We start from the raw sequence: 12012 nt of genomic DNA on the forward strand, positions 1-12012 counted from the left end.
CCATTCTGGTATTTTTATACAGATCACATTACATTTATCAATTCACTGTGGAGAACTGTCTTCTCTGTCAGGTTTTCCTCTCCCGAAGCATGATATTTCTTTCCGTCCAAGTCCACTCGGGTGTCTTTAAGGTACATTTGAGTCTTCCTCACAAAGGGCCTCACATTTCGTGTTCAGTTTATGCCGAGCATTTTATCCCTTTGCTGCCGTGGGAAGTGAGGCATGTTTCCCATCGTATCTTCTGACTGCAAGTCCGCAAAGACTCCCGACCTGTTGCTTTAACTTAAACCTGCTGCTTTCCTGAGTGCTGTCGGTGTGTCTGTCATTCCTTTTTATGCTGCAAATACACCAGAGTATTTGATCCAAGAGGCGAATGAGGAAGCGGGCAGGCGCGGTGTCCGTCCCCCATCTCTCCCCTGCCACCCCCCCACCCCCCCGCTGGAGCAGCCCTGGGGAGGGCATGAGAAGAGCAGTGCGGGCGGGGCCAGGAGGGCAATGGGGCGCTGAGGACAGCTGTGCCGTCAGGACTCTGGCTTGGTCCGGAGGCCGCGGGAAGGCAGGGCTGGAAGACCTCTGTGGTCGCGTCTGGCTCAACCCTGCTTCATACAGCGGGAAACTGAGGCCACATCGTAGCCCTCCAACACCATGACCCTGTGGCCCAAGAATGTCCCTGTGGTGGACAGCCGGGAACGGGGCTCTGGGCTGAGGGGCTGTGCTGGCCAGGTGGAGGGCCGGGGGCCGTGGGCAGCAGGCTGCTGACCCTGCCGTTGGCTCGTGTGTGTGCATGCGCTCCTGGCCCACGGGAGCAGAAGGCAGTGCAATGAGGGGAGACGCTGCGGTCACTGGGCTTCACGTTTTATCACATGGGCGTCACCTGCCTCCTGCCCGGTCCCTGGGCACAAGGAACGCTGGTGAGGTCGCCCATCACCGCCGTGACACGAGGAATCAAACATACACCCCGTCCTCGGTCAGCTGTTCCACCTGGAGCTCCACACCCCTGGTTCTTGCCACACAAGGACCCACCCACAGGTGGGGACCCTCTCCCTCCACAAACGGAGTAATTAACAGCATTTGAGCCTCATTTGTGGGGTCAGCAAGACCCTCCGTTCCTCCAGCCGTGGCCAGGCCCGAGCCGCCTTCAGGCTGCTGTCCTGACATGGTCACCCTTCAGGGGTGGAGCCCTGGCGTCAAGGAAGAGCTTGGAGTTCCCAGCTCTCTTCCTGTAGGGCCTGGGAGGCGACCCTGACTTTCTGGCTCCAGGAGAAGGGGAGCAAGGGGAAGGGCCACAGGTCAGCACCAAAGGCCAGCTCTGGGCCCAGGGCTGCCCCTGTGCTCCATGTCCAGAGGGCCTGGGGCTTCAGAGGAGGGGTGGGTGGGGAGGAGAGCGAAGCCTTCGGCCAAGGGCCTCCTCGGTCCAGGCCCAGGCTGCTTTCTCTGCCCAAGCCAGCTCATCGCTCCGGCAACAGCACGAAGAAGGCAGCCTTCAGGAAGCGGCCGAAGCTGCAGAGTGCGGCCACGAGCCAATGGGAGCGGAAGCCAGGGTCGGTGCTGACCACGCATTTGAGGACGTCGGTCTGGGAGGGAAGACGGGACAGTTAGTGGAGCTGCGGGAACACCAGGCCGCTAGCACCTTGCACCAGATGCGGCCAAGTCACTTGAGGAATTGCACGCGGCTGTTTAGTGAAGGTCTGTGGTCTGGTCTGGACTGAAGGCTCCAGCATGGGACCAGACCCGACTGTGAGCGTGCAGACGGTGAGAAGTGAAGGCAGGAGCTCGAAGCAGGCTGGCAGGCGGGACACTGCCAAGCAGGAGAGAAGCCCGTGTGCCCCACGCCAGGATGCCACCAGCTCCCAGCTTGGCTTCTGTCCCCTGCCCACAGGGTTAGAAACACCCCTGGTCCTGCGGGGGCCTCGGAGCCTGGGATACTGGGAACAAGAGCAGGAACCAAGCTTTCCAGAAGCCCAGTGAAGGGCCACTCCTTATTTCCTTACTTCTATTCCTGCTGAGAAGCGAAATCCTCTCCTACCTCCCCACCTTTTGCCATGCTGTCAGTCAGTGCCCAGCCCCAGCCGGGCTCCATGGAGAGGGAGGGGGAGGGGACGGGGGCCCAAGGGCCTCAGTGCTGGAAGCAATACTTCTGTGCCCAGTGCCACCTTCACGTGGGACCACAGCCCCAGCCGGTCACCTGACCTCAGCCCTTGGCTCCGACCTCTCAGCAGGGGCTGAGCTCCACCATCCCAGCCAATGCACCCCACACTCCTGCCCACCACCCATTCTTCAGAGGGAACCCAGATCTCCACGGGGGTGCTGGGGCTTTCCCGCACAGGGGCCTGAGTTCTGGCTCCCCAAGTCCAGGGGCCCACGTCCACGGGCCACCTTCTGCCATGCGGGGCCCTGGGGCAGCACGGTTTTCCACTGGATTTGGGAGAGGGGTCAGCAGTGGAGCTGGGCAGCAGGGGCGTCCCAGCCCAGCAGCCCTGCCTTGTGCCCTCCCCCAACCCCTAGCACCCCCACCAGCACTGGGGATTCATGCCCCGCTTGGTCCCCCGCAGCCCTGCACCCACTCACCCATCCACCACGCCTCCGCAGCCAGGTCGCCAGGCTCTTGCGCACAAACTCCCCGAGGCAGTCGACGAGTGCGTGGACCATGGCAGGCTGAGCCTGCCGCACACAGTCCACCGCCAGCCCCGCAGCCACCAAGTACAGGGACACCACCTTGCCCCACGTGATGCCTACAGGGAGAGAGGTGGACTGGTCAGCAGAAGGCCGTCAAAACCCCAGCTCAGGTCCAGCCTGTGGGGTCACATCCCCTGCCATTCTGCTGCTGACCAGGGTCAAAAGTTAGGGGCCAGCCCCTCCCCGCTGCATCCTACCTGAACAGGGTGCCCGGCCGTCGTCTGCTACAGGTCAGTCCTGCTACAGGACAGCTAGGCAGTTCATTCAGGAGGAAATGGGGGAGATGCTAACGTGATCCGCGTGGGACGCAGTGGGCAGTAAGCGGCTCCGAGGAGCGCCTGCCTGGCTGGCCTGTGCCCCTGAACAGCCTGCAGGGCAGTCTCCACAGAAACGCTCAGGCCCTCGGAGGACGACCTCCCCGACTGCTAAGCTGCTCCAAGGCAGAGCTGAGGAGCCCCACGGGAAGGCACGTGCAAGCTCAGGGCATGAGCTTCCTTCACATGTAAAAGCTTTATCATAAATCAATGAGAAACGAGAGAGGCGGCTCAAAAGAAACGTGATCACAGGAAATGAAGAGCTGATTCACAAAAGAAAAAACACAAGTAACACATCAGACGTGAAAAGCACTTACCCTCAGTGATAACCAGAGGGTAGATGAGAAGGAGATGCTCACTGTAACCTGAGATTAGAGACCTAAATGCAACTCAGAGATGCAGGTAACGAGCTGCAGGGCCCTCGGCCGTGTCTGTGAAAGGACCATGCGTCCCTTCGGACCACTGTCACAGCAGCACAGCTGCTGTTGTAAAACAGAAGCCAGCTCACCTAAGTGCCCATTCAGGAACGTTTGTGGCAGCCCTGTTCAGTCACCAGAAGGTAGAAATGAGAAAGCAGCCATCGCCTGTGAGTGCAAACAAACTGGTCCATCCACACAGCGGGGTGCTACTCGGCCACACGGAGCAACGCACTGACACGCCACAGCAAGGATGAACCTCGAAAACGGTACACTCAGCAGAAGCAGCAGACACACAGGCCACGCGTGTTGTACGGGCCCACTGGTGTGAAGTGTCCCGAACAGGCAGGTCCATGGAGACAGCAGTGAGTCAGAAACGGGGGATGGGGTGAGGAGTGGCGGCTTCCGGGCCTGGGTACAGGCGTTCTGAGATGCCAACAGCAGGGTGGGGTCGCACAATGTGAATGCACTACATGCCATCGAATTGTACTTTCAAATGGTGAGTTGTATGTGACTTTCACCTCAATAAAGATAAAACCCCATAAATCAGCCCACGTCACTGCCACTTCCCATGTCCTTCAGAATAAATCCGAGCCTGCAATCCCATTGAGCTCCGTTTCCCGCTGCCTGCAGTGCTCACCCACCCCAAGGGCTGTGATCAAGGTACCCCCTCCACGTGCTACCCAGGCTGTCAGAGCATGAGGTCCTGGTGACGGTGCTCGCACGCCATGCTCCCCAGTTCCCAGCTGCTCGCGGTGCAGGGCTCCCTCCTGTGCCCTCCTGTGCCCTCCGTGTCCCTAGACCCTCTCCCAGGAGGTGCTCGGCCCCCAAGAGGGCGGGCAGGTGAAGGGTTAACATGGCGGGTGGGGTCCAGGAGCCCACCATGGGGTCTGAGGGAGTGACACCAGGTTCTGTGGTGCCCCGTGCAGAGGACGGTGAGCTGGGAGGTCTGGAGAGAAAAGCCCAGTCTCGGGTGGGGAGGGGGTTGGGAACCTCCAGGGGGTCCTGTGTTCTTTGAGCTCTTCTGTGTTTTGTTTTTTATGGACATATAATCTCGTTACCATAAATTAATCCTTTTAAAGTGTGATAGTGTTTTTAGTGCTTTCACAAGGCTGTGTGCCCGTCACCACTGTTGAGTTCTCATCACCCCTCAAGAAAGCCCACACCCATGCGTGGTTCCGTCCCCCGGCCTCTCCGCTTTGTCTCTGGATTTGCGTGCTCCGGAACGGCTCAGAGGATGGAATCGCAGTCGGTCCACTGCGTGGCGCCTCCTTTCACTCACCGCGTTTTCGAGGCTCGTCCATGCTGTGGCCTCCTTTTCATGGCCGAGTAATACTCCACGTGCAGACCACCCACTCTGCTCACCCTTCCCTCGGGATGGGCACTGGCCACTGGGGCTCGTGCTGCTCTGAAGCCCTGTGTGCCCGTTTCCCTGGGAGCCGCAGGCTGTGTGCCCACGCTCCGTTCCCGTGGGGCTTCCAAATGCAGGTCGTCCTGACACATGCTGCCGCCCGGGGCTATGCCGGGCTTTTTGGCGTCTCGTGGTGCTTTTGGCTGATGATGGCTGGTCTTTCACGGGCTTATGCAACATTCGCACATCTTCCCTGGAGAGATGTGCGTTCAGATCCTTTGCTCGTTTTTAAACTGGGTTGTCTTTGTAGTATTATTTCTAAGAGCTTTTATCTTTTATGTGTTCTGATCTTTCTGTGCTAAAATATTTTCCTCTTGTAATAAAGGGGGGAAATGTGAAAACTCTTGCCAACGTTTCATGGGGGAAGAAAACTCATTTTTCCACTGAAGTGAGTGAACTGAGAAACCCAAAGTGCAAGGATAGCAGCTGCCTCTGCCTTCAAGTGGGCTTGACCACCAGGGAGCCCTGCCCTGCAGTCCCCGAGCTGCCCACAGCCTGGCCGGAGCTAGAGGTGGCCAGGCCTGGCAGGGCCGGACCCCACGGGGACTTGCAGGGGGGAAAATGAGGAGGAAAGTCCAGCTTCAGGGTGAGTTAGTGCAAGGCCCGGCAGCATGGGAGGGGCTGAGGGCAGAGGGACAAGGGCCGGCAGGCACCCGATGGCTGGGGCTCTCCCTGTGGCAAAACTGTCTAAGGACCCTAAGGAATGAGATGGACAGGGGTGACGGAGCCTGCAGGCGGCAAGCAGGACGGTACCTCCCAGGCCTGCCCTGCACTGGACAAGGCTCTGTTCTGGCCTCTCCTTTGTCCCCGGCGTGCATAGCCACCAGCACCAGGGGCCACACCCCACCACCCGCTCAGTCCCAACTACCAGGAGGCCGGAGCGCCTTCTCACAGATGAGTCTTTCTTTGAAAGCCGGCCCTGGGCTCGTAAACCAGCCGCCGGACAGTCCGGAGACAGACATAGGCGGCCACCCACGTGCCGTTGTCAGGCCCAGGACATGGGAGCCGAGGAAGGGCCAAGGGCGGTCGTCAGCCCAGGACACCCTTGTGCCCTGCTTCCTTCACTGGCCCACCCACTGTCCCCTCCATAAGGTGCCTGCCCGGGTCACCTGCAAGGGCTGCTCATCAAGTCCCAACCCCCAGCCCTGAGGACACTGGAGGAACCTGCCCCCATCAGCCCCTCAGGCAGCCTCACACGGTCCTCGTCCTGGCAGCTTCTGCCCAGGCTGCTCAGCGCTGACCTGGTGGTGGTCCTGGAGAAGCTGGGGTTCTGCAGCCGGGGGTCCCCTGTCCCCACCAGCCGAGTCCCCACCACACAGGCCACAACTGAGGGAGGCCTACTGAGTCACGCCCTGCTCTGCCCCCCTAACCTGGCCAGTCCAGTGGGGGCTGGAAGAGCCTCCTTGGGAGAGGACAGAGGAGGTCAACACCAGACACCCCCAAAGAGTGGGGCCGGCCTCTGATGGGTACAGTGGCCCCTCCACTCTGCAGGGTGGGTTGCATTTTCTGGTGGTGGGGATTGTGGCTGTGCCCCAAAGCCCTGCTCTGCTGCTGTCCCAACCATCCTACAGAAGATGAGGGGGCATGGCCGGGGGCACTCCTCCCACAGCGGGAAGGCCTTCCAGAAAGCCCCAGGGGGAAAGTGGCCCTGGTGGGTTGTCACCTTCCCCCTCTCCGGGTGGAGCATGGGGGGGCCCCCGGGGGCCCCTCCATGAGGGTGGGAGTCCCCAGCCCAGAGTGCCACCAAGACTGCTGGGACAACACCTGTGGGGGGCATGCTGCACTGGGCTGGGCTTTGGTCACTTGGATGGTGACACCTGTTCCCCGCTATACACCAGGACACAGGGATGAGACAGACTTGCAGAGCGTGAGGCGCCAGGACAGGACACGGAGTCTCAGGCAGGGAGAGCACGTCTGTGGACAACGGGTCCCAGCAGACTCCCGAGGAGGGGACACGGGGACAGGGATTTGGGGGATGAGTCCTGTAGCCTCCGTGAGCCTGGAGAGGGGTGCACAGAAAGGAGGCAGCGGAGCTGGATCTCAGTGAGGGCACAGGGAGGAGGCAATGGGAGCAGATGGGGGCATCCGGAGGGTCACAGGTGAGACAGGTGTCGCTGTTTTCCAAAGACAGCAAGGCACTCCCGCCCTCGTGCATCCCTCCCTGAGACTTGTCTTTAACCCTCAGAATTTGGCAGTGACACTGACTCCTGAGGCTATGTCATAAGAGCCCAGTAGTGCCCAGTGGCTGCTCAGGATGCTCCCCCTTGGGTGCTGGTGCCATGCTGTGAGAAGCCCACGCCCCACGGGCCACATGCAGGACACCCTGACCCCACTCCAGCCAACAGCCAGCACCAACTGGCAGCCCAGGACATGCAGCTGAGCCAGGACTTCCGGTCACTGCAGCCCCAGCTAGTGCCCAACAAGAACCATGTGAGGTCCATGCCAGCGGCCCAGCAGGCCCACTGTTCTCAAAACCAAGGGAGGCACCACACCGCGGCCCCAGTGCAGACCCCGTGCGCGCGCCGGCCCACCTACCTGCGCAGAAGATCTGGGCGGCCACGGCCAGCAGGGCGTCGGTCACCACGCTCTCGGAATGCACAGAGATGTTCAGCTGGCGCGCCACGTTGCGGTACACACTGGGCCGAATCAGCTCCAACTCGTCCCCTGCACAGGCACACAGCGGGTCAGAGGGGTCACACCCGCCCGACCCCGACCCACTGTCACATGGGCCTGGGACCAGCCACTCCTGGGCCCCATAGCCACAGCTGGCTTGGGGATCCCTTCCCACTGACCTGGCCTGTACCGGACCCCCCCTGGACCCCCCCCATGGTCCCTGGGGACAGGGAGCCAGAGAGCTGCAGTGTGCCCCGCCCCCAGACATGACTCTGTGGCCCGCCCCCCCAACCCCCCCCACCCCCACCCCCGGCCAGGCACAAGCCGGCTGGGCCGGTGGGGCAGGAATCCCAGGGCCGTGCCTGATGGGTGACTCACGGCCCACAGCGAGCTGCCCAGGCAGCAGGCAGACCGGGCAGGTGGCCAGAACTCAACATGGGCAGGGACCGCACCGGGGACCCAAATAGGTGGGCAGCCCTGGCCACAGCCTCAGAGGGCGCCCTCACTCAGGCCCCAGCACCACTCAGTGGACTGAGAAGCTGAGCCATTGTCAGGAGTCCCCAGCCTGTGCCCTATACCAAGCGGGTGTCAAGGGGGTGGCCACACTCAAGGAGAGTCTCTCTCAACAGCCCTGGCAGTGCTGTGCTGGGAATCCCACAGCCCTCAGACTGGGTGTCCCCTGCCCAGCCACTTCTCCAGCCAAAGCAAACAGGGAAATGCCGACTGGACAGGCCTGGCCGATAAGGGCGCCTGCGTCATCCCTGAAGCCAGCTGCACTCCATCTAATTAATTAGGATCTGGAACGAGAGCAGAACTGAGACCAGGCTGGCGGGGCAATGGGGGGAGGTGGCATGGAAATTCCCAGGGCTGGCCTGGCTATTCCCACACACAGCCCTCGGGGCCTGCTGGGGACGGGCCCCGAGAGACTGACCATGGGGACGCAACCTGGCTTCTTCCTGTTTGCCGCTGCCCCAAGAGCTGGGCATCTGCTGAGGAGGGCTGGGGTGTGCTGGGGGCAGGGAGGCAGCGCCAGGCCGTGAGGGGCTCAGCTGAGCAGCTTTAAGGGCGGATGCAGTGAATGACACGTGAACGAGAACACTCCCTCTGGGGCCTTCTTAGCCATCTGGCAGGGCCTGTGCCCCAGGGACTGGACACGTCTGGGGAATGGCCTTGAAGGCCCGGTTTCTGAGAGGCCAGTGCTGGGCACTTGGCTCGCTGCTGCCCCTCAGGCCCAGGCCCACTGTATCGGGACCTCAGGGTGGAACACGGGACTGGGGACAGTGGCCGCCTGATCAGAGCAGCAGAGCCCGAAGCAGGGCTTTGCAGACAAGCTTAAACAATAGAGACACCGGGCCCAGGGTAGAGGCAGCCTCAAGCCCCTGCTCACAGAGAAGATGGAGGCTGCGGGACAGGGTTGCAGAGCAACACGGCAGAGGCAGGACTGATTTCCTCCTGGCCATTCCAGGGGACTGGGGGCTCTCGAGAGACCAAGGAATATCTTCTCCAGAGTCCTCTAGAAGGTACCCCCAGTGTCACCCCCTACAGCCCAGCTGGAAGAAACAGCAGTGGGCAGCCGACCTCATGGGAGCCACGCACTCTGGACCCGTCTGATCTCCCAACCCCACTTGCTCCCCACACCTAGAAACCTCTTCCCTCCCCCGAGGCCCAGGTGGGACACCACCTCTCTTGCAGCCCTCCACCAGTCCCCATGGAATCTATGTGTCCCCCCCCCACACACAAACTCCTGGGACGCCAGGTACACACATAGCCCTGTTCCCAGGGGACACACAGAACAGGGACAAGCAGACACCGGTGTCAGCCTGAGAAGAGACAGGGTGCTCCCCCGAACCCAGATCCTCGTCCCAGCCTCTCCCCACACTCTGCCTGGAGAGGACTGGTCAGAGCTCCCCATCTTTGAGACCACCCACTCTCCATGTGCCCCCTCCCAGAACTGATAATGGTTGGAGGGTCAGGACCTCAGTCCTTGTGCAGAAGTGGACTGAGGGGTGCAGGCCTTGGAGAAGGTGGAGATAGTACTTGTCAGTGTGTGACCCCAGAAGCAAGTACCTCCAGGGGACTACACACGACCAGCCAGACAGGTGGCTCCCCAGCCCCATGGTGGTTTCAGCTGTCTTGGGCACCCCCTTCTGGGGGGGCTCCTAGGAGGCCTCCAAACCCAGAGGAAAGAGCAGCGGAGGGCAGGATTTCAGTCAGTAACTGAAAAGACCTATTTTCCAAAACAAACATCAGGACACGTGGTCGACAAAGCATTTTTGTGCCCAGCTGAGTACAAGGGTCACTCTGAAAGTTTAGCCACCAAACATTATTCTTCCGGGCGCTTTCTATCCTTTATGGCCAGAATGTCTGAAATCTGGGCTGAGCCGGCCAACCCGGGGAGGTCTGGGGGAGGTCTCTGCAGTGCGGCAGGGATGCCGCGGAGTGGGGAAGCGTCGCCTGGGTGGGCCTGCCTTGTGCACCTGGCAGTTCCCGGCTCCCCCGGCCAGCCGCCTCTCTGCCCCCGAGGGAGACTGAGGCCAGGTTACCCCGTGGGCGGGCCACTGCGGAGACAGCTGTACCCCAAGGCGCAGCGGGCTCCGCCCCGCCGACCAGCTCGGGAGGGGCAGCCTGGGGACCTCGCCCGCCAGGGCCGGGACTCACCCAGGCGCAGCAGCACCGCGCACACCTCAGCCAGGCGGCCGCCCCGGGCCGACGCGGCGCGCTCGGGCGCGTTCCAGGCGAGGCCGGCGCGCAGCAGCCGCGCGTGCACGAACTCCCGGCCGAGCGCCTTGGCCTGGGCTACCAGCTCCTTCTCGGTGGGCGAGCGGTCAAAAGCATCCATGATCTCCGCGGCGAAAACCGAGGAGCGCCGCAGCACCTCCATGGCGGGGACGCGGGCGGGGGGAGCCGCACCTGCGGGCAGACAGCGCTCAGTCCAGCCTGGCTGGCCAAGGGGGTAGCGGGACCCGCGAGGAGGGCGGGCAGCGGGGCGCGGGACGGGGAGCGGTGTGCGCCCAGATCGCGCCCGCGCCCCGGGCCGGAGCGCACGGAGAGGCCGGGCGGGGCGCGGCTCCGGGGAAAGGCCGCGGCCAGCTGCGGGTACCCCTTCGTTTCTGTGCCACAAGTCTTTAAAAACACGAAGTCACATTCTTTTAGATTCCGGATCAAATCACAACGATCCCCGCGGCTGCCGGGGACAGGAAGGACCGCGGCAAATGGCGATTTGCTCTGGGGCCGCCGTGCCCGCGCTCGAAGACGAGTGCGCCGGCGGGGGTCACCGCCCAACCTGCTCCCAACCAGCGACAGCTGGGACCCCGACCCGGCCCCACACTCCACGCCTCGCGGTCCTCAGTGTTTGTCCCTGGCCTGGCCGTTCCCATGGCGCGGCCGGCAGGGGAGGGACTCCGCGCTCGCCCTGCTCACCTCTCCCGCCGCATGTCGCGGGCACGGGGGCCGGGGAGGAGCTCTGGCTTCAAGATCTGCTCGTCGCCGTCTCTGCCGGTCTCGATCCCTCCATTCAAACCCGCGAGAACGCGCGCCTGCCCTGGCGCCCGCCGCGTCCGCTCCTGAGCCCGGCTGGAGCGCGGAATGCGCGTGGCCTCGCGCGCTCCTGGAGCTCCCGCGGCGAAGTCGGAGGCGAGGGGTGCGCAGCCCGACTCTCCGCCCGCGGGAGGCGAGGCTTGGGGCTTCGCCTTCTAAGGGAAAGGCAACCCCCAGGGCGGAGCCACGCCGGAGCTTCCCCGCCGCCTCCCCACTTAAGGAGGCGCGAACGAATTCCCGGTATGTGCTCGGGGAGGGCTGCGGGGCTGGAGCTGTCCCCTATGGCCCCCTGATTAGGACCTAGCTGTGGGCACCAGCCTGGATTCATACCCGGCTCCATTTTCTTAATTGATTCGTAGAGGTTCTTTATATATTCTGGGTATGTGTCCCTGGTCGGAAACATGGCTTCGTGTGGGAGATGGATACGTGGATTTGCACTGTACTGAAGAAATTGCACATACTCCGTGGTTCACTATTGCTTACAATGACCGGGAGTTAGTCGCAATTAAGTCCAACGTACAGTCTTTTCTTATGCTCGGTGCTTTTTCATTATGATAGTCTGTGTTTTCTTTTAGAAACAATTGTTTTATTAGCGTTCACGTGATGATGGGTCACAAGTTAATTCTCGAGAATGGTGTGGTAGGGGGTCAGAACTCATGTTTTTTCTGTGTGGGTGTCCCGTTGATGTAGCGTCATTTATTGAAAAGACCATCATTTTCCCACTGAATTGGAGAAGTGTCCCCATCATAAATCAAGTGCTGTATATGTGAGGATCTGTTCTGGACTCTTCTAGCCCACGGGTTTTTTCTCTGTCCTTGAACCAACAAGCACAGTCAAACAACCGGGTTAACCTACTTGCCCTAATTCACACATACACAACCAATAGCTGCAGATTACATATTTTTCCCCCCGTGCACATAGGGTGTTAACCAAAACAGGCCAAATCCTGGCCCATAAAGTTGCAATAAATTCCAAAGGATTGAAATCATACAAGTGTGTCCTCTCTGGATTAAATTAAAACTCATTAACAATAAAACTACCAGAA

The 12012-nt window shown here is 61.2% G+C and overlaps 1 protein-coding gene across 2 annotated transcripts; it reads right to left on the minus strand.

Annotated features, from left to right (window-relative positions):
* Positions 1-702: 702 nt before the first annotated feature.
* Positions 703-11775, minus strand: BOK (BCL2 family apoptosis regulator BOK). 2 transcript variants are annotated; one of them, XM_033112623.1, is made up of 5 exons: positions 10851-11303; positions 10089-10340; positions 7353-7481; positions 2569-2732; positions 703-1574 (listed from the first exon to the last, which is right to left on the minus strand). In XM_033112623.1, the coding sequence occupies exons 2-5, from the start codon at positions 10309-10311 to the stop codon at positions 1449-1451; spliced, it is 642 nt and encodes a 213-aa protein (XP_032968514.1). In that variant the 5' UTR covers positions 10312-10340; positions 10851-11303; the 3' UTR covers positions 703-1448. The 2 variants fall into 2 exon arrangements, with proteins under 2 accessions (XP_032968514.1, XP_032968513.1); XM_033112622.1 differs by lacking the exon at positions 703-1574 and adding an exon at positions 1581-1798 and having other exon boundaries at positions 10851-11775.
* Positions 11776-12012: the final 237 nt, after the last annotated feature.

This window comes from Rhinolophus ferrumequinum, chromosome 8 (assembly GCF_004115265.2).
Source record: "Rhinolophus ferrumequinum isolate MPI-CBG mRhiFer1 chromosome 8, mRhiFer1_v1.p, whole genome shotgun sequence".
NCBI classification, from domain to species: Eukaryota; Metazoa; Chordata; class Mammalia; order Chiroptera; family Rhinolophidae; genus Rhinolophus; species Rhinolophus ferrumequinum.

Excerpts from the sequence above, each read along its gene's own strand:
- BOK (XM_033112622.1), bottom strand. The coding sequence starts at position 10,311 with ATGGAGGTGCTGCGGCGCTCCTCGGTTTTCGCCGCGGAGATCATGGAT. Across the intron at positions 7,482-10,088 it reads CGCGGTGCTGCTGCGCCTGG|GGGACGAGTTGGAGCTGATT; the intron begins GTGAGTCCCGGC and ends GTGCCTGTGCAG. Across the intron at positions 1,799-2,568 it reads TGCGGAGGCGTGGTGGATGG|TGTCCCGCCTGCCAGCCTGC; the intron begins GTGAGTGGGTGC and ends CCTGCTTGGCAG.